Here is a 24,043-nt window from a genome sequence, read left to right on the forward strand (position 1 = left end):
AGGCCACTCCATCATTTGCCCCCTGCTGTGAGAAGGTCAGATGATTGAGGAAGTCCAGAGACTGTCACCCCCAAAATATGGTGGCCTGGCATGCTGATTATTTTAAATTTAAGAAACTCAGAGCAGCAGATGCAGGAAGGGATGCTACTCTGACATCTCCATGTCTACTTAAAGTTCCATCCCACCAAGGAAGAAACAACCACCTCTGGTCCCTTCCCTGAGTTTTCATTAACTGAACCCATGTTGCAGAAGAAAGGCAGATGGACAGACATTTATCACACAGCATTGTCCCTTATTTTGGTTCCATTCAATATTCCAAAGAGAATCACTTACATTGTATGCTCTATGGGCCCAATGAACTTTATCTCAGGACATTGTACATTTCCCCAAGCTCCCTGAATTCCCCTAAAAATCATTTACTATTTCCCTAAAAACTGTCTACATTCTCTATTGTACCCTTCCCCTATGAAAGAGGGTATATAAGCTTCAAAATTATGTTGGGCTAATAGGGAATCACACTTTGTGATTGCCTCCATGCACCTAATGAATTTGTATATCTTTTCTCCTATTTAATCTGTCTATTGTCAGTTCATGGCAGTGAACCTTCAGAGCCCAAAAGGAAGCCTTTCCTTTCACTCCAACAGAATCAATGGGGTTGACAGCCACTGGACTTAAGTCAGAATAGCAGTGTGGTTAGAAGCCAGGCTTTGCCACCAGCCAGCCTGATCAATGTCCACTGTCCTCTGCTGTCTGACCTTCAGTAGTCACTTAAGTTCTCTGAGCCTTGGGGTCAGGGGTATGCCATGTATAGAGGGAGTGGTTCCCTCCAGGTGTGGGCAAGAGGGAGCATTGTAGAGAATTTTAAAACAATACTAATAAAAATCAGGCTGCTTTTATGATCATCACGTGATAGCAATTCTAAACAATGTCATTGATAAATTACATCTTTTGCTCCCAGTCTAGGCCCCTCTCCAGGGTCATTTCATGTCCTCATCTATAAGTTGGGGATTTAAGAGGGTCTATTCTTTTTTTTTTTTTTTTGAGAGAAATAGAGAGAGAGAGAGAATTTTTAATATTTATCTTTTCAGTTTTCGATGGACACAACATCTTTATTTTATTTTATGTGGTGCTGAGGATCGAACCTAGTGCCCCACGCATGCCAGGTGAGTGCGTTACCACTTGAGCCACATCCCCAGCCCAAGGGCCTATTCTTAATGAGTGGCACTCAGAAAGACCTTGTAATTTTTTAGTATCTAAACTTAGAAACGGTGGATGACACCTGTAACCAATTTTCATTGTAGACTCCTGGAGAAACCAAAGATAAACATTAGAAAAGAGGATGGGACACAAGGAAAATTGTTCCTTCACCTCAATTACACTATTAGAAAGTCTAGGAAGTGCCACAGGCCTGACTAATAATACCAGACAACAAACTTGACCCTCCCTATTTCCAGAAAGCTCCCATGACATCAATGGAAAGGGCAAGCTAGGAAGAGAGTAGTAACCCTAAAGAATGAGGTAGATTCTACCTTCAGAGAGGATCCTGGCTTTTGCTGTATAACTTCAGAACATTTTCCTGCAACTGAGAAGGGGTTGGAAAAATGACTAAAGGAGACATAATCCATGGGATTTAAAAGTCAGTACTCAGCACTGTGCCTAGCACATAGAGGGGCTCAGTAAATACATGTGCACAACTGAGTGCGCATGTGAATAAATGCACAATTGAATAAAAACCGGAGTCATTGTTGATATGATGACAATCACATATTGCCTAGCAATGGGGGCACATTCTAAGAAATGTGTCCTCAGGCAATCTCCTCATGGTGTAAATATCTCAGTGTGCATTTACAGAAACTAGAATGAACACGATGTCCCTAGGTGATACAATCTTATGGGGTCACTGTCATATATGTGGTCCAGTATTGTTCAAAACATTGCCATGTGACACATGACTGTATCCACCAGCAAGAGTGTCCTCAATGTGTTGTATTAAAAATATATATAGGCAAAACAGTCTCTCTCTCTCTCTCTCTCTCTCTCTCTCTCTGTCAGTGTGTGTGTGTGTGTGTGTATATCTAATGAGACAAGATTAATGATTGGTTTCTAGAAAGATTTCTATCAAAATATTAATTGGTCATGGGATTTGAGGGCATTTTCATTGTTACTTTACACTTTACAAACTTGTAAAAAAGAATTGTTTACGATTTTAATAAAATAAACGATATAATAAGTTTATCACTTATTTTATAAAAATGATTTTTTAAAGGGACCAAGAGAAAGAGTTAAAAAAAAAAAAAAAAGCAGAACAAAGATGAGGCCAGGAAGCAAACAAGGTAGATGAAAGGAAAGAAAGAAGAAAGCCTGGAGGAGAGGAGCTGGGCAACAGCAGAGGGCGGTGTGACCTGGGAGTCGCCACTGGATGAGGACAGCGCTGCCCTGGCTGCCAAGCTCCTTCTGTGCCTTGGACCTCTGGATTTCCTTGCACAAAGTGGGAGGTGAGAGGACATGGAGGGTGAGGGAGGGTGAGGGCAGGGAACTCTCAAAACAGATGCACACAAAGGGAGAAAACGAGAAACCAGGGACCCAGGCTTCCAAGCCCCTAGCCCAGCATGGGCTGCAGGGAGCCATGGGAAGGTAGCCTTGGAAGAACTATCACTGGTGTCTCCTCCTCTCTTAAGCACTCACTTCCCTTAAGCCTCACTGCCATGGCGGTTAATTGACACATGCACATACATCTGAGTAGGGATCTCAGTTCAGGACCCACCTGTGTGTGTGTGTGTGTGTGTGTGTGTGAGTGTGCCAGGGTGCAAGTGGGATCTCAGTCACACTGCCCTGGAGCAGGAAGGTCAATCAAGCAACTATAATTATTCCTGCCAGCAGAACTAAAATCACAGCACTCCTGCCTGGCTCCCTCCCACGGGCAGTAACAGCCCCAAATCTCTTCAACGAGGAGCTATGGCTGCTCACTGATGGTGTACAGAGCTGTCAGAGTTCAATCTACTGTCTTTGGCTCTGCTCCACTATACCAAGGGCTCCTCCCAGTCTTTCTTCCTACATCCCAGGAACTAACAATCTCTTTTGACAACCAAAACAAGTGTCAGAATCAAACCACCCCATTATAGAGACGAGTGCGCCAAGACCCAAAGAACACAGGGACTTGGCTAAAGTCGTGAGGTTAAGGGAATGGTGGAAGTTCAGTTCTTTTGCAGGTTGGCTTCCTGATACCCCAATGCGCCCCTTTCCTCCAGGATCCCTGCTGGATCATCCCTTGAGGAGTTCTGTTTCTCAAACCTGCCTGGGGAGGGGACACAGGAACTGGAGGTTTCCTGTCAGGGCTCAGAGTGAAAGGATTGAAAAAAGGAAGGAGGAAGGAGCAGCCAGCAGCCACAAAAGGCTTCAAAGCGCTCGGGCCTCTGCCAAACTGGCTGTGCACAGCACAACTGAGTCTGGGCCAGGCTGAGCAGGCCACCCTGCCCCCACCCCGCCACCGAGGCCATTCATTCATTCTCTCCCTCCTTCCCAGAAGCACTAGGAGGCCAAGGCAGCTTCCCTGCTACCCAGGACCATGCCACCCAAGGCGTGAGCTCTGGGAACATGTCCCACCTCCTGCCACAGCCACAGCAGGCAGCAGGCAAAGAGACCAACTCTGACCTGCTTTTCATCCTGGAGCAGGACTTTTGAATCAGATGTGGCTTTGCTGGTTTCAGAGAGGGAAAGAAATGTGGATCGCAGATGGGAAAACTGAGGTCCCAAAAGGGGACAGAGAGTGGCAAAGGCAGATCTCAGGAATCACTTAAGTGAAGGTCTTTTTGTGTGGGTCCCCACTGAGGTCAGAAGACACTTGCAGCTGGGAAGGGAAAAGAGAGAAAAGACAGAGGGAGGGAGAGGCGAGGCACTCAGAGTCCCTGCTAACATGAATGACATCTTGGGGAGAGATGGGGACAGCGGTTATGCACTCTGGGGGAGAGTATGAGCCAAAGGCTAAGCCTCTGACTGGAGTCTGTGTGGCTAAGATCTGTGCTCACGTCTAGATCTTTGTGCTTGCCCGGACGGTTCTTGTGCCCTGGGATCTGGTCTCTGCACCCCTCGGGATTCTTTGCAGGTCACCTCCCATGTGGCACCTGGAGCTCGCCTCAGGGGAGCTGTCCCGGGGGGGAGTCGGTGCGTTGCAGCTCAGTGCTCCCGGAATTCCGTGCCCGTTATAGGGCACTGAGCGCCGGGTTCCTCCGGGCTGACGAGAGACGCAACTGACCTTGGCGGGCATCAGAATGATGAGTGGCAGCAGCAGGATGGGGGTGAAGAACAAGATCACGAAGGACTTGATTTTGGAGACATAGCTCAGCGCCGAGGCCATCGCGCGGGAGATTGGCAGGAGACACGAATGAGAGACAGCCAGAGGCTCCGAGCTTAAGAAGGGGCCGCAGTTCCACCAGATGGGGGGCGGCGACAACTCCGCCCCCTACCGCTGGCCTCCCGACGGCTACGGGGCGGGGCCATCCCTTGGGGTCCGTGGGGCTAGCCTGCCCCCAACTCTGCCACCCCGCGGTGGCGGGAGGCTTCTGAGGATTCCAGCACTTCGGACTCTAGGGGCGGCCTGGACCCCGGCACCTCACAACTTTCCTGCGCTGCCCTGCGCAGAGGCGCGCACCCGGGGCGCTAAGCGGGCTGTAGGGATCATGCATTCTACCAGCTTTGGGGTGCAGACGCCTCCTTTATCCACGCCTGCTTTTTTCCTGGGCTCTGGCGGGGGCGCGGGGGGGGGGTGCTCCTAGATGAAAGTCTCCACCGGCTTCTGATTTTCTCAGTTATATGTACCAAATCTCTCTCCTTTTCCACGCTGATCCTGGAGAGGTCTCTTGAAGGGGCGGTGACAGCGCACCTTGCCCTCCGCATCGCTGCCCCCACTCCCCCCAGGATCCTCTGGTTCCCCTCGGCGTTGGCTCTACTCCAGACTCAAGACCCCATCTCCAGTCCCTGCGCTCAACCAGGGCATCCTGAGCGCGCTCTCCGGGGAACGCCAAGGGGGGCGAGATGACTGTCTCCAGCAGTGTGGACGGCTTTCGCCCTCCAGCGGACATGCGCGCAGCCAGCGGACTCCCCTCTTGGCAAAGTGTGTGCAGCCTGGAGCGGCGGCATTGAATCCCAGGAGACGCTGCTGCCGGCGCAAACCCGGTCGCTATTTCCATTTTACCGAGGGATGTAGGGATCTAGAGAGGAAGGGTCACAATCAAGGCTATGCCGAGTCATTCGTTCATTCGTTCGGCTGCCAACATTCAGCCAATGAAGCTGGACTGAGCACCTATTCTGTGAAGGAGACTGAAGGACGCAAAGACACAGCCACCTCTATTTCTTCTTTGTGTCTCTTCTACCTTCTCATTCTGGAGCTTCCTTTTGAGGACTCCTATGCCTACACATGGTATAACCAAAGCCGGCTCCTTAGTGATTACGTGCCACATGCCTGAGGCTCGGATTTCCATATAGTTGGCCCTCAGTGCCCATCAAAATCTTAGGTTGTCGCTGACGTGTGTTTTATAATTAGACTTAGGATGGTTGTGTCTGTACTGAACACGTACAGATTTTTTTTCCTTGTTATTCTTTAAACCATACAGTATAACCACCGCTATTTACATAGCTGTTACATAACATTTACATTGTATTAGGTATTATAAGAAATGTAGAATTTAAGTGAAATTAAGTATAAAGTGAATTAAAGTATAGGGAGGATGTGTATAGACTATATGCAAATACTATGCATTACTTAGGGGACTTGTGCATCCACAAATTTTGGTATTCTTGAGGGTTCTGGAACCAGTCTACCCAACCACCACAGGAGCAGACCACTGTTTGCAATTTTTCACAGCGTATGTATGTTCCAGACTCTAAAACTCAACACATTTTGAATCAAGTTCATGACTCTTTCCCTGTGACCTGTACCCAAGAACACACATTCCCCCAAGCTCCTCCTTTTGTAATTCACGTTTGTATAACCCCAGGTTCCCCCTCCCTCTTTCCCCAGGGGACACTTAGCGCAAGTTGTACCTTTGTGTTTATGGGCGTGATTTTTATTTAATGTCAGATTTATTTCATCAGCCTGTCCAGCCAGCGTCTATTACTGTGCCTGATCCAGGGTGTACATTCAAAATTTGTTCTCTGTGATGTACAAATGTGCACAAATGAACCACTTTGGTACATAATACAACTGCTTTAAAGGGGGTATAACATAGAGCAAGTACTCTCGAGATTGACTGCCTGGATCCACACCCTAGCCCTATCTCTTCTTGGCTATGTGCCTGGGACAGGTGGCCCTCTCTGACCTCATTTTCTCATAAATGGAAAGAATAGCACCAACTTTGATTTCAAATGGTTATTTTGAAGACTGATTAATGTTCAGAAAGTGCTTAACATAGTACTTTGGTATATAGTCATTAATCAGTAAGTATTTGCTCTTGTAATTATATGCAACATATTCTGGGTGGCAGGGACCTTGAAAGAAAGATCCTCCAAGTCTGCCTAAAGTACTAGAGGAAGGCTTCAAGGAAGAGTTGGCATTTGAGCTGAGACTTCAAGGCTAAGTAATGATTTACCAGGGAGCAGTGAAGACCAGTCAAAATCACCACTAAATTAAAAAGACAGTATTAAGATAATTGAGAAAAATCCTAAACTAGTTCAGGGATGCTGGAAACTTAAGTACTACAACAAAAAGCTGAATAAATGTAGAGGTTATACCAAGTTCATGGATATAAAGACCAAACATTATAAAAATATTCATTCCTCTAAAATGAGTCTATAATTGCAACTCAATTTCAACCCAAACCACAACAGGATTATTTGAAGTCTAAAATTCAAGCAGAATAGCAAGTAGCCAAGAACAGTCAAGACACTTCTGGAGAAAAGGAAGGGGAGGAAATGCTATCAGACTTCACAGAATGATAAAATTATAATAATTGATGTAATCATTAACTATTGGGATGAGGATAGATTAAAAATAGATTATGATAGAACCTAGAAACAGACTTATACTTATTTGGAAACAATAATACAGCCAAGTACACAAACTCTCCAATGACAACTTTCAGCTGCTGAGTCAATTAGTTTTTAGCAATGTAGACATTTTACTTTTATTAAATATGTTTAATACATACAGGGAAAATTTGGTCATGGTGGGTTTTTTTGTTTGTTTGTTTTGTTTTGTTTTGACAGTGCTAGGGATTAAACTCGGGTACACTCAACTACATCCCCAGCACTTTTTTTTATTTAGACAGGGTCTCACTAAGTTGCCCGTGCTGGCCTTGAACTTGCTATTCTCCTGCCTCAGCCTCCCAAGTTGCTGGGGCTCAGATTCCCATATAGTTGGCCCTCAGTGCCCATCAAAATCTTAGGTTGTCACTGATGTTTATTTTGTAATTAGACTTAGGATGGTTGTGTCTGTGTGCCACCACACCCAGCTGATGATGATTTATTGTTAATTAATAAGGTTATTTCTGATTTTTGCATTGAGGCTTATTTAATTATTGTTCAAAACTGAATGTGGTTGATCAGTTTATGTATGCACTTTTACTTACCAAGTTCATACTCTGCTTTTGGTCCTACACCTTCTTCACAAATAACTTAAAATTTTAATCGCATATTACATTGCATTATAACAAATGAAATAATTAAGAATATGTTAATTTATATCTTGTATTAATAATTTACCATTAAATGAATTTATTATACCTTTATAATTTTATCTTGTTGTAGTATAGCCATTTTAGCAATCTGTATTTTATTTCTCAATTGTCTTTTTAATATTCCTTAAAATTTGAATCCAAACATTATGGTGTATTTTTGAACTCAGTAATCAATTATTCCCTATTGAAAATATGTTATTTATGTACATGAAATTATTTGGAGATATTTAGTTACAATGGCATATAGTAAATAATGTGTTATGCAACTTTTACCCTCACCTGAATCAATATCATTTTAATCTTAAAACTGAGTTAGTAAAAGTCTACTTTTTCAGGGACGGGTTGTGGTTCAGTGGTAGAGCATTTGCCTAGCATGTGTGAGGCACTGGGTTTGATCCCCCATATGACATAAAAATAACTAATAAAATAAAGGTATTGTGTCCATCTATAACTAAAAAAAATATTTTTAAAAAAAGTCTACTTTTCAATACAAGAGTTTTAAAGGGTGGTGTGTTTCATCAATTTAATTTCAGTTTAAATTTGCAATTGTTACCTTCTGGTCAGAGTTAATTGGCATCATATGCAATAAACTTGAAAATGCACCAGTCTAAGGTTGAATTTCTAATACACAGAAATGAGGATGTTGACGAAAACCAAGATGAGAATTTATTCATTTAATTCTCTTGATTATGATAAGGTGGCAGATGTGATTTCTCAAAAAGCAAACTTCATATGAGATACAAATATAGTAAAAGTTTTTTGATCTTACAAATTTCTGCCGCAGTCCGGCTGCAGCAAAATAACCGGTGGGTGAAGAACAACTTGTGAACGTTGATACAGCAGGAGTAGGAGCGGTTTATTATTGGACAGGAGCAGTATTTATACATTCCACACAGCTTATCTAATTAGCATAAACTAGATACATCAGTCAACCAATAAGGAATCTCCACACTTAATGGCTCGCTTTTGTTACTTCTCAAACCACTCCCTCTGGCATTTTGCCAGGCACCATCCAGACTTGTTTACGAACTCTAACATTCCCCTGGCAAAATGCCAGGTGTTATTTTGACTTGTTTACAGACTCTAAAAAATTTCCAAGTACAACAAAATCGAGTTTCAATCAAAACATTGATGCTCTGTGGAATCCTACATGCCATCTCATTAGCAAAATCATTAATATATAAAACTATCTATTGAGAAAAAGCATAATTCACAAAACTGCTTCTAAACTGTACTCACTGATTCTTCAGTGCTATTTTTGTGTTTTGTTTGTTTGTTTGTTTGTTTGTTGTTTTTGGTAGTTGAAGATGGACAGTACACCTTTGTTTTATTTGTTTATTTTTATGTGGTGCTGAGGATTGAACCCAGTGCCTCACACATGCAAGGCAAGTGCTCTACCACTGAGTCACAACCCCAGTCTCCCACTGATTCTTTAATAAGAAAAGCTGAGAGTATTAATAGCAGTCTTAAGAAACTTACTATTTTCACATGATCACCAAAGTTTACTCTGGAAAATGCATACAAATTGGCATTGCTCAGTGTAAAGACTGAAAGCCATAGAATAGCCTTAAAATATCCACAGCTCAAGCATTGTTGATAGATAAATAGATGTTGGGTGCCAAGTTTGTTTCTTCCGTTAAGTTTGCTTCCTTGTCAGTCCCCATACTCCACATTGATTTAGCTAGGTGAAGACATAGCTCAACAAATTTTGTTAAAAATTATAGTACATATACACACCAATCAGGCTGGCTAAAATAGAAAACAATGACAATATCAAGTACTGGCAAAAATCTGGATCTCTCATATATTGATAGTGGAAATGTAAAGTAGTGCAAACACTTGGAAAAACAGCTTGGCATGGTTCTTAAGAAGTTAAATATACATTTGCCATATGACCCAGCCATTATACTTCTGGATATTTATCCTAGAGAACTGAAAACTTGCATTACCACAAAAACCTGTATGTGTATATTTATAGCAGTTTTATTTACAAACCAAAGTAGAAACAGCCCACATGTACTTAATGAGTGAGTAGATCAACAGACTACAGTACATCCACACAGTGAACTATTTCTTGGCAGTAAAGAAATAACATGCTTGGTTGGATCTCAAGGGCATTATGCTGAATGGGAAAAGCCACTCTCAAAAGGTTGCATGTGGCATTATCCCATCTATACAATGTATTGCAAGTGACAAAATTAGAGGGAGGTGGAATGGACCGGTGTTTGCCAGGGATGAGATTGTCATCTCATTAGTCTTTTTTATAAAAGACAACCAGAGTGAGTCTCTTTGTGATAATCAAACAGTAGTGAAGGCTGATTATTGTGATGGTCACCTAAATCTATAATTTTCATAGACTTCTATAATACTATAAACACACACACACACACACACACACACATACCAATTATACATTAAAACCTACTAAATCTAAGTAAGATCTCTAGTTGAATTGGTAGTACTATACCAACATCAATTTCCTGGTTTCATGTTATTTTACTTTAAATTTATCTTTAACTGATACATAAAAAATTGTTCTTTTTTTGGTACCAGGGATTTGAACTCAGGGGTATGTTTTCACTGAGTCACACCCCCAGCCCTTTTTTGTATTTTATTTAGAGACAGGGTCTCATTGAGTTGCTTAGTGCCTGGCCATTGCTGAGGCTGTCTTTGAACTTGTGATCCTCCTGACTCAATCTCCCAAGCCACTGCGATTGCAGGCATGAGCCACCACGCCCAGCAAAATTGTTCATATTTCTGGGACAACATGTGATATGATATTTCAATACATGTATACATTGTATAATATTTCATCCCCTAAAGCATATCTAATTTTGGGGGGTGGTTACTAGGGGTTGAACTCAGGGGCTCTCGACCACTGAGCCACATCCCCAGCCCTATTTTGTATTTTCTTTAGAGACAGGGTCTCACTGAGTTACTTTAGCACCTCACGGTTGCCGAGGCTGGCTTTGAACTCACAAGCCTCCTGTCTCAGCCTCTGAGATGAGATGCTGAGATTATAGGCATGCACCACCACTGATAAGCATATCTAATTTTTTAAGCTTGATTTTGATCTCATCTTAAAGGGAGAACAAAGAAAAAAAGTCCTTTAAAATTAGATATTATTTTTTTATAACATAACTATCATAGAAAAATCAATGTAGTGATAGCATTTCTTAATTAAATTCTCCTCAAACTTCATTTGTTTTCTTTATTGTTGTTGTTGTGGTGGTGGTACTGAGAATTGAAACCAGGGGTACTCTACCACTGAGATACATTCACACTCCTTTTTTTAAAAAAAAAATCTTTTTTCCCATTTTTTTATTGGTGCATTATAGTTGTACATAATGGTGATATTTACGTTCACACAATATACCATATAATTTGGTCAATGTCATTCCCCAGTGTTTCCCTGTTCCTCTTTTCCTCCCTCCCCTGATCCCTTTCCTCTAGGCTACTGATCTCCTGGCCCAACATAACCAGTCAGGGTCACTCCAGGTGAACTGGGCTGGCATGAAATAATGACAGAGAAATACCTTTTTCTTTGGGTTCTGTGACGGCCCCTCTGACCCAGTTCCCACAAAGGAGGCAAGGCAGGCAACAAAGAGAGGGAGCATGCCTCGAACCCGGGTTTTATTAATGGGGGGAGCTATCCATGGAACATTCTATCCAAAAAAGGGCAAAGGGTAGGGTTACAACAAACAGGTGGGTGTGATTCAACCCCATCGGGTGACGCCCACTCCCAGAGCTTCACCATGCATTGCAATGGGTGCAATACCAGTCCGGTACCTCTTTACTCAGGGCTTAAAGGTATGTGCATAGCTCCTGTCCAGGGCAGCCCCTGACAATCTTCCTTTGATTTTCATGAGATTCCCCCACCTTTCTTTTCCTTTTTCCTCTCTAGCTTTCAAATGAGAGAAAACATATGACCCTTGTCTTTCTGAATTTCACTTGACATAATTTTCTCAAGTTCCACCTACTTCTCTACAAAAGACAAAATTTCATTTTTCTTTATGGCTGAATAAAACTCCACTGTGTATATGTAACACATGTTCTTTGTCGATTCATGCATCGGTGGTCACCTAGACTGGTTCCTCCAGCCCTTTTTTAAAATATTTTATTTTGCTAAGTTGCCCAGCCTGTCCTGGAACTTGTGATCCTCCTGCCTGAGTAGCTGAGATTACAGATGTGCACCACCACACCTAACTAGTATTATTATTTTTAATAATTCACTGTGGTCATTGAGGTATCGTCATTGGGGGAATCAGGGGAATTCTACATAGGAACTCTTTGTACTATTTTTTGTAACTCCTTATGAGTCAAACTATTTCAAAATTAAAAAAACATTTTTAAATTGTGGTAAATTAAATATATTTTACACAGCTGAATCCAATACTTTCCAGTTCCTATTTAATGATCAATATTAACAGCTCAGAAAATGGCATTGCTGATAAGATTGTGATATGCAAAGACACACTGATGGTATGTAGATTGTCTTAGACTTTGGGTACTTCCATTTGAGCTTATTCACACTTATTTGGGAATAGTGCGGGAATATTTCTTTGGATAGGACTGCTACAATGACTGATCACAAGAGCGGTCTAATTATTGTTTTTCATGCTTTAACTTGGGAATGCTGTTTTATTTGTAAACAAACCTTAGTTGCTAAAAAGTCAGGTACTGGATGTTGACATTAACTTCCCCCAGATTTGACTTATGACAAATATTTGCATGAGCACTATGGATCATCTAGAAGTCTGGAACTCTGCGTCCTGGCTGTGGGTGGATGGTGGGCAGCTCTATATTCTCATTCTGAATGTACTTCACCCAGGCTGAGGAAGCAAATGCACTTGGGGAGCACATTGTTCTCACAACAGAGAGTAAGTGCCCAGAGGGCTGATAGGAATTTGCAGTAACTCTAAAAACCTCTGTTGAGGTTCCTGCACTTCCCATCTCTCACCTTCTAGTAGCCAAAGCAAGTCCCGTGGCCAAGTTCAAAGTCAACAGGGTAGGGAAATATTCTCATCTATCAGGAAGGATGGAAAAGGTGGAGCAGATTAATAATTGTGAGCAGATAGTAAAATATACCATCCATGATACATATTATTAAGTCTAGGGAGTTGCTTTTGCACATCTTTAGAGGGATGCATGTGGAAATGGGACCAACTTACATGAGTTCCGTTCTATGAGTTATATTAATTTGCACATGATGGTCATAGGGATGCAAATTAACATATCTAATCAAATTGGAAAATGAAATCAGACTTTTTATTGATAAAAGTATGTCTGATTTAATGATTAAGTTGATAATTAAGACTAACTTTACCCATTAGCTTTTATAAGAGGATGCTTCTTATAAGCGGACTAAGCTAAATTAGTAGCTCCAAGGTTTTGACAAAAGTATATTTAAAGCATATGATAACAGAAAACTTTTTATTCTATTGGCCATGATGTATTGAAAGTAACAATATTTTCATTTTCCTAAGTTTTCCTGAATATACTGGATCTTAAAAGATGCTGGGGATATATCTCAGTAGTAGAGCACTGCCTATATTGTACAAAACCCAGGGTTCAATCCCCAGTAAAACACACACTGTAACTGTAACCTAGTGTTAACCATATCCTAACCAACACACACACACACACACACACACACACACCAGTGAGATATTTAGTTATTATTTGAAGATATTAATAAAGACTGGTGTATACAATGTTAAAAATGATTGTGTCTCCCTAACATTTATATGCTGAAATCCTAATCCCCAGAGTGATTATATGAGAAGGTGAGATCTGTGGGAGATGATTATGTCATAAGGGTGAGTTCCCATGAATGGGATTAGAACCATTATAAAAGACACCCCATAAGTCAAATTGCCCCTTTCCCCTTATGAGGACACAGCTAGAAGGAGTCATCAGTAGACCAGAAATCAGGTCTTTACCAGATACCAGATCTACCTTGATCTTGGACTTCTCAGCATCTAAAACTATGAGGGGGGAAAATAAATCTGTTATTCATAAGATAACCAGTTTATGGAATTTTGTTACAGTAGCCCAAACAGACTAAGACAATATACTTTCTAAATATATTTTGTTGAACACGAAAATACCTCTGACGACTGAGCAACAAATGCTTTTCCAAGTCAGTTGATTTTTAAGTCCTTGCTGTCAACAAAATGGGATGAGGACCCAATCAAGTTGTTGAGCGATAAAGTATTAAAAACAACATGATTTTGATAGTCAACTTTGTATCCTGTGACAAAATACCTGAGAAAATCAACTTAAAGGAGGAAAGATTTATTTTGGCTCATGGTTTTAGTCCACGATTGACCAGATGATTGTTTCTGGGCCTGTGGTCAGGCAGAGCATCATGGCAGAAGGGCTTAGTGGAGCAAAGCTGCTCACCTCCCAGCAGCCAACAAGGAGAAAGAGAGGAAATGGGGACAAAATATCACCTTCAAGAGCATGCCCCCAGTGACCTACTTCCCCAACTAGACGCTACCTCCTAGTTTTTGACAAAAGTATATTTAAAGCACCACCTCACAATAACCCACTAAGCTATGAATCTATCCATGGATTAATCGATGAGGTCAGAGCCTATGGGATTTACCTCCCATAAGCCCTTCCTCTGAATACTGCTGCTTTGGGTACCCAGCCTTCAATATATGAGCTTTGGGGGTGCATTTCAGATCTTAAAAACTTCTTACATTCCTATCTATTAATTTAAAAATTTCTCAGGGTTTATATCTATAGCAGAAAATAAGGAATAGACTTGGTGCTGAGTCCTGCTTCCTCCTAGTAATAAAAAAAACACTCACCCATGACTAAATGGAAACACCAAAGCCCTGCTAACCTGACCGAGCTGACTTTCAAATCAAAGGTTACTTTTTTTTGGGGGGGTACTTTTTATATATAATTATTTGTCAGAATCCATGTTATACTTACACTGCTTTGGTCAAATGTGTACTAATGATTGTTGTTAGAATAGCTCACCCTGTTACAGGGCAGCCCCTTCTGGAAGCTGTCCTTGGCAGGATTGCTCTCACCTCTCCTTCCTAATCCTTTGGTATTCCTCCCTTTTTACCTTGTACTCCAAACTCTAAGGAGAGGCCTCCCCTGAATAATCTAAAATTTGAGGACAGGCCTCACCTAAAACATTTGGGGGTGGAGGGGCACTGGGGATCAGACTCAGGAGAGCTCTACCACTGAGCTACATCCTCAGTCTTTTTAATTAATTAATTAATTAATTTTGAGATGGTTTCACTAAATTGCTTGCCCAGGCTGCCATCGAACTTTCGATCCTCCTGCCTCAGCCTCCGGAGTCACTAGCATTACAGGTGTGAAATCTCTATATTCACCCAACTCGAATAATATTCATAATTCCCTTTTGTAGTAGCTAACCAAAGGAGGTCCAAATCCCAAGGAACCTAAGCAACTTAGTGAGACCCTGTCTCAAAAAAAAAAAAAAAAATCCAAGCAAGAGTCTCCTTTCCTGAGCCCAGAAAGAGATGGAGCTTGGAGGCCCCGCCCCCATGTGTCCTCTTCAGGGCCAGCCGTGAATAAACTTTGAATACTTGAATTGAAGGAGCCCAGAAGCTTGACCCCAGTAAGAAAAGCAGAAAAAAAATGTTCATATTTGGAGTTTGGTTGTCATAAGAAAATGTAAAATATCAATATTTCAATTTATGCACATAGTTTTATTACAGTAAAATATGATTGGGAAAACAATAGAAGGTTTCTAATTTAAAATAGTTAACAAAGGTTTTTTTGGGGGGAGGGGTGCGAAGAATTGAACCCAGGGCCTTGCACATGCTAAGCAAGTGCCCTACTACCAAGCTATATTCCCAGCCCTTGCCAGAGGTCTTATGGGTTCCGTAGAATGGAAAGACAAGATAAATAAGAAGAAACAATTACATAAAATTTTGGTCTGTCAAGGAAGAGTCTTGGCATTTTTAAAGTGAATAATGGCAAGTATTAAAACAGTGTTGCTTAGATTTCATTGGATACTTTAAAAAATTTTTATTTGTTCATTGGATACATGTTAAAAAGTATCAACTTCATATTTATTTTTAAATTGATATATGAGGTAGTGATATATTATTATATGTGTATACACTGTGTATTTAAATCAACCATATTAATCTCCTCAAACATGGTTTTTCAAAAATTGTTTTTAGTTGTAGTTGGACACAATACCTTTAATTAATTTATTTATCTATTTATGTATTTTTATGTGGTGCTGAGGATCGAACCCAGCTCCTCACATGTGCTAGGCAAGTACTCTACTGCTGAGCCACAACCCCAGCCCCTCAAACATGTTTTTTTTTAAATGAGGCTCAAGTCATAAAATAAAGGAAAAATATATCTCAGACAAAATAAGAACAGCTAATGTCTCACTGCAAAGTTAATTCCTTCTAAAAGTATCCTTTTTTGGGGAGGGGGGGTGGCGACAATGGGAGGCAGTTCAGTTAGAGAGCAGCCCAGAAATGAAAAGACTGTATTGTGTGTTTTTAAGTTAAGCAAGTTTACTTTTATCACTGTGTATATAAATGATGTCTGGATTAAAATGTGGACTTTGATTCTTTTCCCAAATTGACGTTGGGTTCAAAGTTTAGTATCACTAAATAGTAATAGTGGCCTTGAATGACAAATCTAAATCCATGGTTTCCTTTGGACTGAATGAGGTTTCAAATTCTCCCCTTTGCTCTATTTATTAATTCTCTTCTTGCTGAATGGCCTATACTGCTCTTCCAAAGTCCTTTTTTTCTTTTCTAGCTACACTCATCAATAGAAAAGATAAAAATGTGTGCATATGTGAGGGATATCTTTGCATCAACAAAATTTTTATGGTGCACTGCACATCATTATTAAAGACACTATATAAAGTTCTCACCCTCTGAATTTAATTAGGTAATTTTTAAAAATTTTTATTTATTTATTTATTTTACTGGGAATTGAACTCAGGGGCACTTAACCACTGAGCCACCTCCCCATCTCTTTATTGTATTTTTTCTAGAGGCAACATCTCACTGAGTTGCTTAGGGCCTCACTAACTTGCTGAGGCTGGCTTTGAACTTGTGATCTTTCTCCCTCAGCCTCCAGAACTGCTGAGATTACAGGCATGCACCACCATGCCCAGAAATAATTTATTATTGTTATTATTATTATTATTATTAACACAATACAAAATTTATTGGTATGTGTGAGAGTAAGAGGGGAGAGCACAGTGGAAGCTCTCATGAGTGCAGGGCCCGCCACTGGTCCGGGAGACCACAATTGGGGATATATGTAACCCCACAGCCATCAGGGATGAGCCGCTTCTCAGCCACCATGTCTTCCAAATCATCAGCATTAAACTTGGTAAAGCCCCACTTCTTTGAGATGTGGATCTTCTGGCAGCCAGGGATCTTGAACTTGGCCCTGCGTAAGGCCTCAATCACATGTTCCTTGTTCTGCAGCTTGGTGCAGATGGACATGATGACTTGGCCAATGTGAACCCTGGCCATTGTGCCCTGGGGTTTCCCAAGGCACCCCGCATACCTGTCTGGATCTGTCAGTCAGAGCACAGGACAACACCTTGTTGATACGGATGACATGGAAGGGGTGGAGCCGCGCTCGGATATGAAAGCCATCTTTGCCACAGATTTTACCATGTACTTGTCACAAATACCGGCAGCCTCCAAGGCTTCAGAGGATAGCTGCTCATATTCATCAGACACCGTGTGGCCACAGGGTGCAACTCATCTACTTTTGCATTTTTCTGCCCAAGGTCAAAGATGCGGATTTTGGCGTCAGGGACACCCCAGCAGAAATGAGACTTTGGTAAGGCTTGTTTTTACAATACAGGTAGCACCAGGAGGGGTGGTAGCCCATGGTGACATCAGGATCTTTGGTGGCACATCAAAGGAAAAGAGGCACTCTTATTATTTTTTGGTACTGGGGATGAATCTCAGGGGAACTCTAGCACTGAGCTACATCCTCAATATTGTGTGTGTGTTTTTTTGTTTTTTTGTTTTTTGTTTGTTTTTAGACAGGGTCTCACTAAGTTGCTCAGGCTGACTTAAAACTCGTGATCCTCCTTCCTCAGCCTCCCAAGTTACTAGAATTAACAGTTCCATGCTACTATTACCGGCTGGTGTAGCTATTTAAAAGAAAGACACTGTTGGAGAAATTTTTTCCCTTTACTGAAAGATTCTCAACAGTATACAAATATTCAGCCACATCTCCATCCCAAGAGAACCTTCTCTCCCTTACACTCTCATCCCTCACCAGGGAAAGCCCTGTTTCCTTGTGGCCTTCATAGCAAAGGTCCAAGAAGAGTCCTCTATACTTCCCATTCCATTCTCTAACCCCCCTCCCCATTCTCTCTTGAACCTATTCCAGTCTGGATTTCATCCTTGTAATTCTACTTAGACTGTCAAGGTCACCATGACCTCTACGTGGCTGGCTCTCATGGCCAACTCTCAGTCCTGACCTCACCTGCTCGCTCTTTCTTACCAGCTCCTCCACTTGCCTCCCAGAGACCATGCTCTCTGGCTTTCTTTGTACCTTCCTGGTGGCTTCTTCTTGGTCTCTTTTACTAGGTCACTTCACACTCCAAAAATGTCCCAGGGGCTCAGTTCCAGATTTCATCCAGCCCCAGGGCTTTAGACACTATCCCTGGTGACAGCTCCCACATTTTTGTCTCCGGGTCAGTCCACGCCTCTCTCGTGAATGCCAGATTTGCACCTCGGATTGCCTACTTGAATTCCTTAGGAACATTTCACACTTAACATGTCCAAAATAACTCCAGGATGCTCTGGCCCAGCATAAACCGCTCTTCTGACATCTCTCCCATCGTAGTAAATAGCAAGTCTGTCTCTCTAATTGCTGAGGCTGAAAAAACATGGAGTTATTCTTGACTCTTTTGAACACCCAGACTCCCAACCCATCAGCAGCAATCCTGTGGGCTTTGCCTTCTAAATATACCCATAAGGTGACTCCTCCCGTCACTTCTGCGGGGACCAATGCAATCACAGACACTTTCCCTGAATTTCTAACTGATCTCCCTGCCTCCACACTTATCCTCCTTTAGGATATCCACAGCACAGCCTCCAGAAATAACCTTTTAAAACAAGCCACATCATGCCACTTCTCTGCTAAAATCCTCCCCTGATTTTCTACCCTATGTTCCACAAAGTGAAGGTCCTTAAAATGGTCACAGCACCCCATGATTTGGCCTCCTAATTGCCCTGTCCACTCTACTCCTGCTGCTCTTCCTTTCTGATCCTGTCGCCTGCCATGGCTACTTCCACCTCAGGACCTTTGCAAGTACAGTGTTTTCATCCTAGAACATTCTCTCCATAGATATCCATGTGGTTGTCTCCCTCACTTCCTTCAGATCTCTAAATAATGCCATCTTATGAGAAGACCTTTTCTGCTTGCCCTGTACAAATAGCATCACTGTGCATAACTCACAACCGTCTTCCAGGCTTTATTTTTATAACTCCTCCCATGGCCTGATAGAGCATAACTACATTTTTTGTTAGCCTCTTCTCTCCCCCATTAGAGTATAAACTCTATTCGAGCAGAGACCATTTTTGGTTCAGAGAATTGGAATGATGTCTTACATGTATTAGGTGCTTAACAAACACTTGCTCAATGAATAAAGGTGGAAGGGAGACGGACAGGCCAATGTGACTTCCAGATTTCTGGCTTGGGTGACTAGTGAATGGTGGTATCATTTGCTGAGATAAGGATGGATCTGGGAGATGGAGGTGAATGGAGGTAAAGAAGGCAAGTCAGTGAAGATTCATTTTTGACTGGTTGGATCAGAGTCACCTGCTGTCAGAACAATTAATTTCCTCCATTGAGATCGGGAGAGTGGATCTGCTGGAAATGAAGAGGTAGAAGTCATCTAATAATGATTCCTAGAGGGAGAAGATACACCCTGAAAAAAGCAGTCTCGGCTAGAGCCCTGGAAAACACCAGCTTCAGGCAGGTGGAAGGGGAAAGATATGCTGATGGAAAAAAAAAAACAGAAAAGGTGTGTCTAAAGAAGGAGGATAAACCAAGCCAGAGGAAACCCACAGAAATCAAGGACCAAAAGGGCATCATAAAGGAGGGAGAGGGTTACAGTACTGATTGGCATGTGGATGAGTCTGGGCAACAAGGTCATTGTCAGATGGCCCGTGTGGTTCACTGGAATGGTGTAGGAACAAGCCACCTTGTAGCAAGGTAAGGAGAGAATGGGAGGTGATGCAGAGAAGCAGCACCTAGACCAGCCTCTCTCTTCAGATGTTTGATCACAAGGGGTTAAAAAAAAAAAAAANGAAAGAAAGAAGGAAGGAAGGAAGGAAGGAAGGAAGGAAGGAAGGAAGGAAGGAAGGAAGGAAAGAAAGAAAGAAAGAAAGAAAGAAAGAAAGAAAGAAAGGTAGGAATGCTATGAAGGAACATCATGGAAGGTTGAGTGGACTTACCCTTGACAGGAAGAAGGGACTATGGGGCCGTGGGTAAGGGTGGGTGAGGATGCAGAGGGCCACGTAGCAGGGCAGGAAGATTCACAGCAATAAAGCAAGCCAAAAGAAAAAAGAAAAAAAAATAGGAATAAAGGAAAAGCTCTGTGCTCATGTCATGATAAAGCTGGTGACAAGACACTGGTACCTCTGCTGATGCTGGACTCAGGAAAACCCAAAGCCAATAGAAAGCAGAGGGACGCCCAGACTCTGCCCTCTACCTTTCTTGGAAATTTCTTGCCAGGCTTTGGATTGTTAGAGGAGCAGCACATCTGAAATCCTAGCTGCAGGGGAATGCAGCACATGGAGGGGAGAGTAGAGTGAATGCAGGGCACCAGTTTTCCACATCCAGACACCTATGTGTGCATATATAATTAGATTTTATATAAATTATAACAAAATATGCATTATGATGTGCATATAAAATACATGTTGTATTATACATACAAAATTATTATGTATTTATGTATAAGTTTTGTTGAGGTCATATTTATATATGTAAATATGTATTAGCTTTGTTCAGAAAATATCAACATCCTATACAATTCACCCACTTAAAGTATACAGTCAATGGTTTTTAGTATACTCACAGAATTGTGTAACCATCATCACAATCAATTTTTGAAAATAAAATATTCCAAAAGAAACCGTGAACCCATTAGCAGTCACCATCCCCACCCCCTCCAGCCCCCACTCAGCCCCAGGAACCCACTAATCTACCTTATGTCTACAGATCTTCCTATTTTATATAAATGGGATAATATATATAAATGGGATAATATACTATGTGGTGTTTTGTGATTGTCTTTTCGGTGAGCATATTGCTCTCAAAGTTTATCCATATTATAGAATCTTTTTTCTTTATTGGCAGGGCAGGGGTGTGCTGGGGATGAATCCAAGGGTACTCTACCACTGAATCACATCCCCAGCCCTTTTTATTTTTTATTTTATGACACGGTCTTGCTAAGTTGCTGAGACTGGCCTCAAACTCACAATCCTCCTGCCTCAACCTCCTGAGCCTCTGAGATTACAGGTGTGTGCCACCTGCACCAGCTTCAGTTGGGAACTCTTATTAAAAATGCTGCCGTGAACACTGTGGTAAACTCGGTGGGGATGTATGTGTTTTTCTGTCCATGTATGCTTGGGAATGGAATTGCTAGGTCATAAGCAAGGCATGTACATGATTGATTTATAGAGAAGTTCCATGGGCATTTTTCAATGTATATTCTCTATTTGAGAGGTACACAGTTCTAAATATAAATATAAATATAAATCAAGTTTATTGACTGTATTATTCAATTCTTAGTCTGAGGGAAGTGTCTCAAAGGTACTGAAATACTCCACTTCACTTGCATTTCTATCAATATTTTGTATTTTGCTACATAATCATTTCTATGTAAAAGGCTCATGATGATTACATCATCTTTATAATGATGATAAAATTTTATCATTATATAAAATAACCTCTCTAACCTCAAACTTGCAATCCTCCTTCTATCTATTTAATGTTTTTTGTGTGTATATTGGGAATTGAACCCAAGGGAATTCTACCACCAAGCTACATTCCTAGACTTTTTTTTATCTTATGAGACAAGATTCGGAGGCTAAGTTTCTAATACTGACCTCAAATTTGCAATCCTCCTGCCTCAGCCTCCTGAGTCATTGGGATTACAGCCATGCACCACGATACCCAGCAATCTGGTTACATTTGACTTTTAACAAAAGAGAATATTTGGCCTATTTTTGGCATCCAGAAATCTTACTAACGTCATTTAAATTTTTAAAATAATTTAAGTGTAGATTCTTTATGATTATCTAAATGTATCCTTGTGTACCTGCAGATTATGATAGCTTCCTTTTCCCTTTCTTTTGGAGTTCAATGCTATGGTCTGAATGTCTGTGTCCTTCTAAAATTTCTATGTTGGAATCTGATATCCAATGTTATGGTATTAATGAGTTAGGCTTTGGCAAAGCCATCAAGTCATGAGGGCTCCACCTTCTCTGGCCCTTGCCCCAATAGGAGGACCCGGCAAGAAGTTGCCATCTCTGAAGCAGAATAAGCTCTCACCAAATTCAGATTTAGCTGTTGTCCTGATCTTGGACTTCTCAGCTTCAAAATTGTGAGCAATAAACGTCTGATGTTCACAAATCACCCAATGTAAGGTATTTTGTCCTAGCAGCCCAAATGAACAAGGACACTCAGGCTTCCTAGAAAAGGGAGCCCAAGGAAACACAGGGAACTATTTAATAGAGAGTAGAGACCCAGAGAAGCAAAAAAGGGATGAGGCATTCAAACATTATAGAGATAAAAATTGTGGATTTCTTTGAATGTATCATACTTGGAGTTCTTGAATGTGTAGTTCATGTTTTTTTTAAATCAACTTTGGGAAGGTGATGGCCATTATTTTTAAGTAGTCTTTTAGCCCTTCCTCTCTCTCCTCTCCTTCTGGGACTCCCATTTGCCCTGTTGGTATATCCATGACATTCCATAGGACTCTTACAAGACTCTGTTCATTTTTCTTCATCTGTATTTCTCTTCCTCAGAGTGGATATTTTCAATTGATCTATCCTCGAGTTCCTACCTTCTTTCTCCTGTCTGTTGTAATCTGCTATTGAAAGCGTCTAGTGCATTTCTCATTTTCAGTTGTACTTTTCAGCTCCAAAATTCCTATTTGGTTCCTTTTTATAATTTCTGTAACTATTGATAGTCTCCATTTGTTGAGACATCATTCCCCAATCTTCTGTAGTTCTATATCCAGGTTTCCTTTAGCATTTTTTCTTTCTTTTTCTTTTTTTCTTTTTTTTTTTTTTTTTAGTTGTAGATGGAACAATACCTTATTTTATTATTATTTTTTTTTAATGTGGTGCTGAGGACAGAACCCAGTGCCTCACACATGTTAGGCAAGCTCTCTACCACTGAGCTACAGCCCCAGCCCTCCTTTAGCTTTTGAAGAATATTTAAGACAGTTGATATCAATGTCTCTGCTCCCTCAGGGAATGTGATGGTCAATTTTGTCTCAGCTTGGATGGGTTTTGGTGCCCAGCTCTTTGGCGAAACATATCTAGGTGATCTAGATACAATAGACATTTAAATAAGAAGACAGTGAATAGAGTATATTATCCTCCATAATGTAGGTTGGTCTCATTCAATCAGTTGAAGGCATTAAGAGAAAAGACTGAGGCTTTCCAAAGAAAGAAATTCTATGCCCAAACTGTCTTCAAACTCAAGACTGCAACATCGCCCCCTGCTGGAATTTCCAGACTGTAAGCCTGCCCTGGAAGATTTGGATTTGCCTGACCCACAATCACATGAACCAATTCCTTAAAATCAATTTTCCTCCCCACCCCCTGCTTCAACCCCACCATAGTTTCTCTCCTGTTTTTCCTTTTTGTCTGTCTTTTACTTTATTTGGGGGCAGTTTTCTCAGCTTTATCTTCTAAGATTTCTATTGAATTATTTTTATTTCAGTTATTATGCTTCTAATATCTAAGTGTGAGTTTGTTGTTGTTGTTGTTGTTGTTCTTTAGTCTTTTTATAGCATTCTCTTGTTTCAGGAAATATCATTTTTCTAATGTCTTTCCAAGTGTATTGTGTCAGCTCTTTTGAAGACCTTTCATTTTGGCATTGTTTTGAAGGATGAGAGAAATGGAAAATCTTAAATCATAATTCACAGGAGAATAGATTATCAACTTAGTAGTTGATAGTCTCCATTTGTTAAGACATCATTCTCCAAGCTTCTGTAGTTATGTATCTAGGTTTCCTTTAGTTTGTTGTGTTTTTTTTTTCTTTTAGTTGTGGATGGAACAATACCTCATTGTCAGATGATCGGATATCTTACAGGAATTAAATTGAATAAACTAGAACTATAGGTTTGAATG

General features: G+C 41.1%; 1 protein-coding gene and 1 pseudogene across 2 annotated transcripts in view; both read right to left on the minus strand.

Annotated features, from left to right (window-relative positions):
• Window positions 1-5,061, minus strand: part of Slc13a5 (solute carrier family 13 member 5) — a 28,961-nt gene extending 23,900 nt beyond the window's left edge. The window contains exon 1 of one of the 2 annotated variants that reach the window (XM_015505938.2): window positions 4,253-5,061. In XM_015505938.2, the coding sequence (XP_015361424.1) occupies window positions 4,253-4,354 (102 nt within the window). In that variant the 5' untranslated portion in view covers window positions 4,355-5,061. The remainder of the gene's footprint in view (window positions 1-4,252) is intronic. The other variant, XM_015505937.2, reaches the window with a different exon arrangement.
• An 11,845-nt stretch (window positions 5,062-16,906) lies between these two features.
• LOC107159331 lies at window positions 16,907-17,543 on the minus strand (annotated as a pseudogene).
• Between the last annotated feature and the right edge of the window lie 6,500 nt (window positions 17,544-24,043).

This window comes from Marmota marmota, unplaced genomic scaffold (genome assembly GCF_001458135.2).
Source record: "Marmota marmota marmota unplaced genomic scaffold, marMar, whole genome shotgun sequence".
NCBI lineage: Eukaryota > Metazoa > Chordata > Mammalia > Rodentia > Sciuridae > Marmota > Marmota marmota.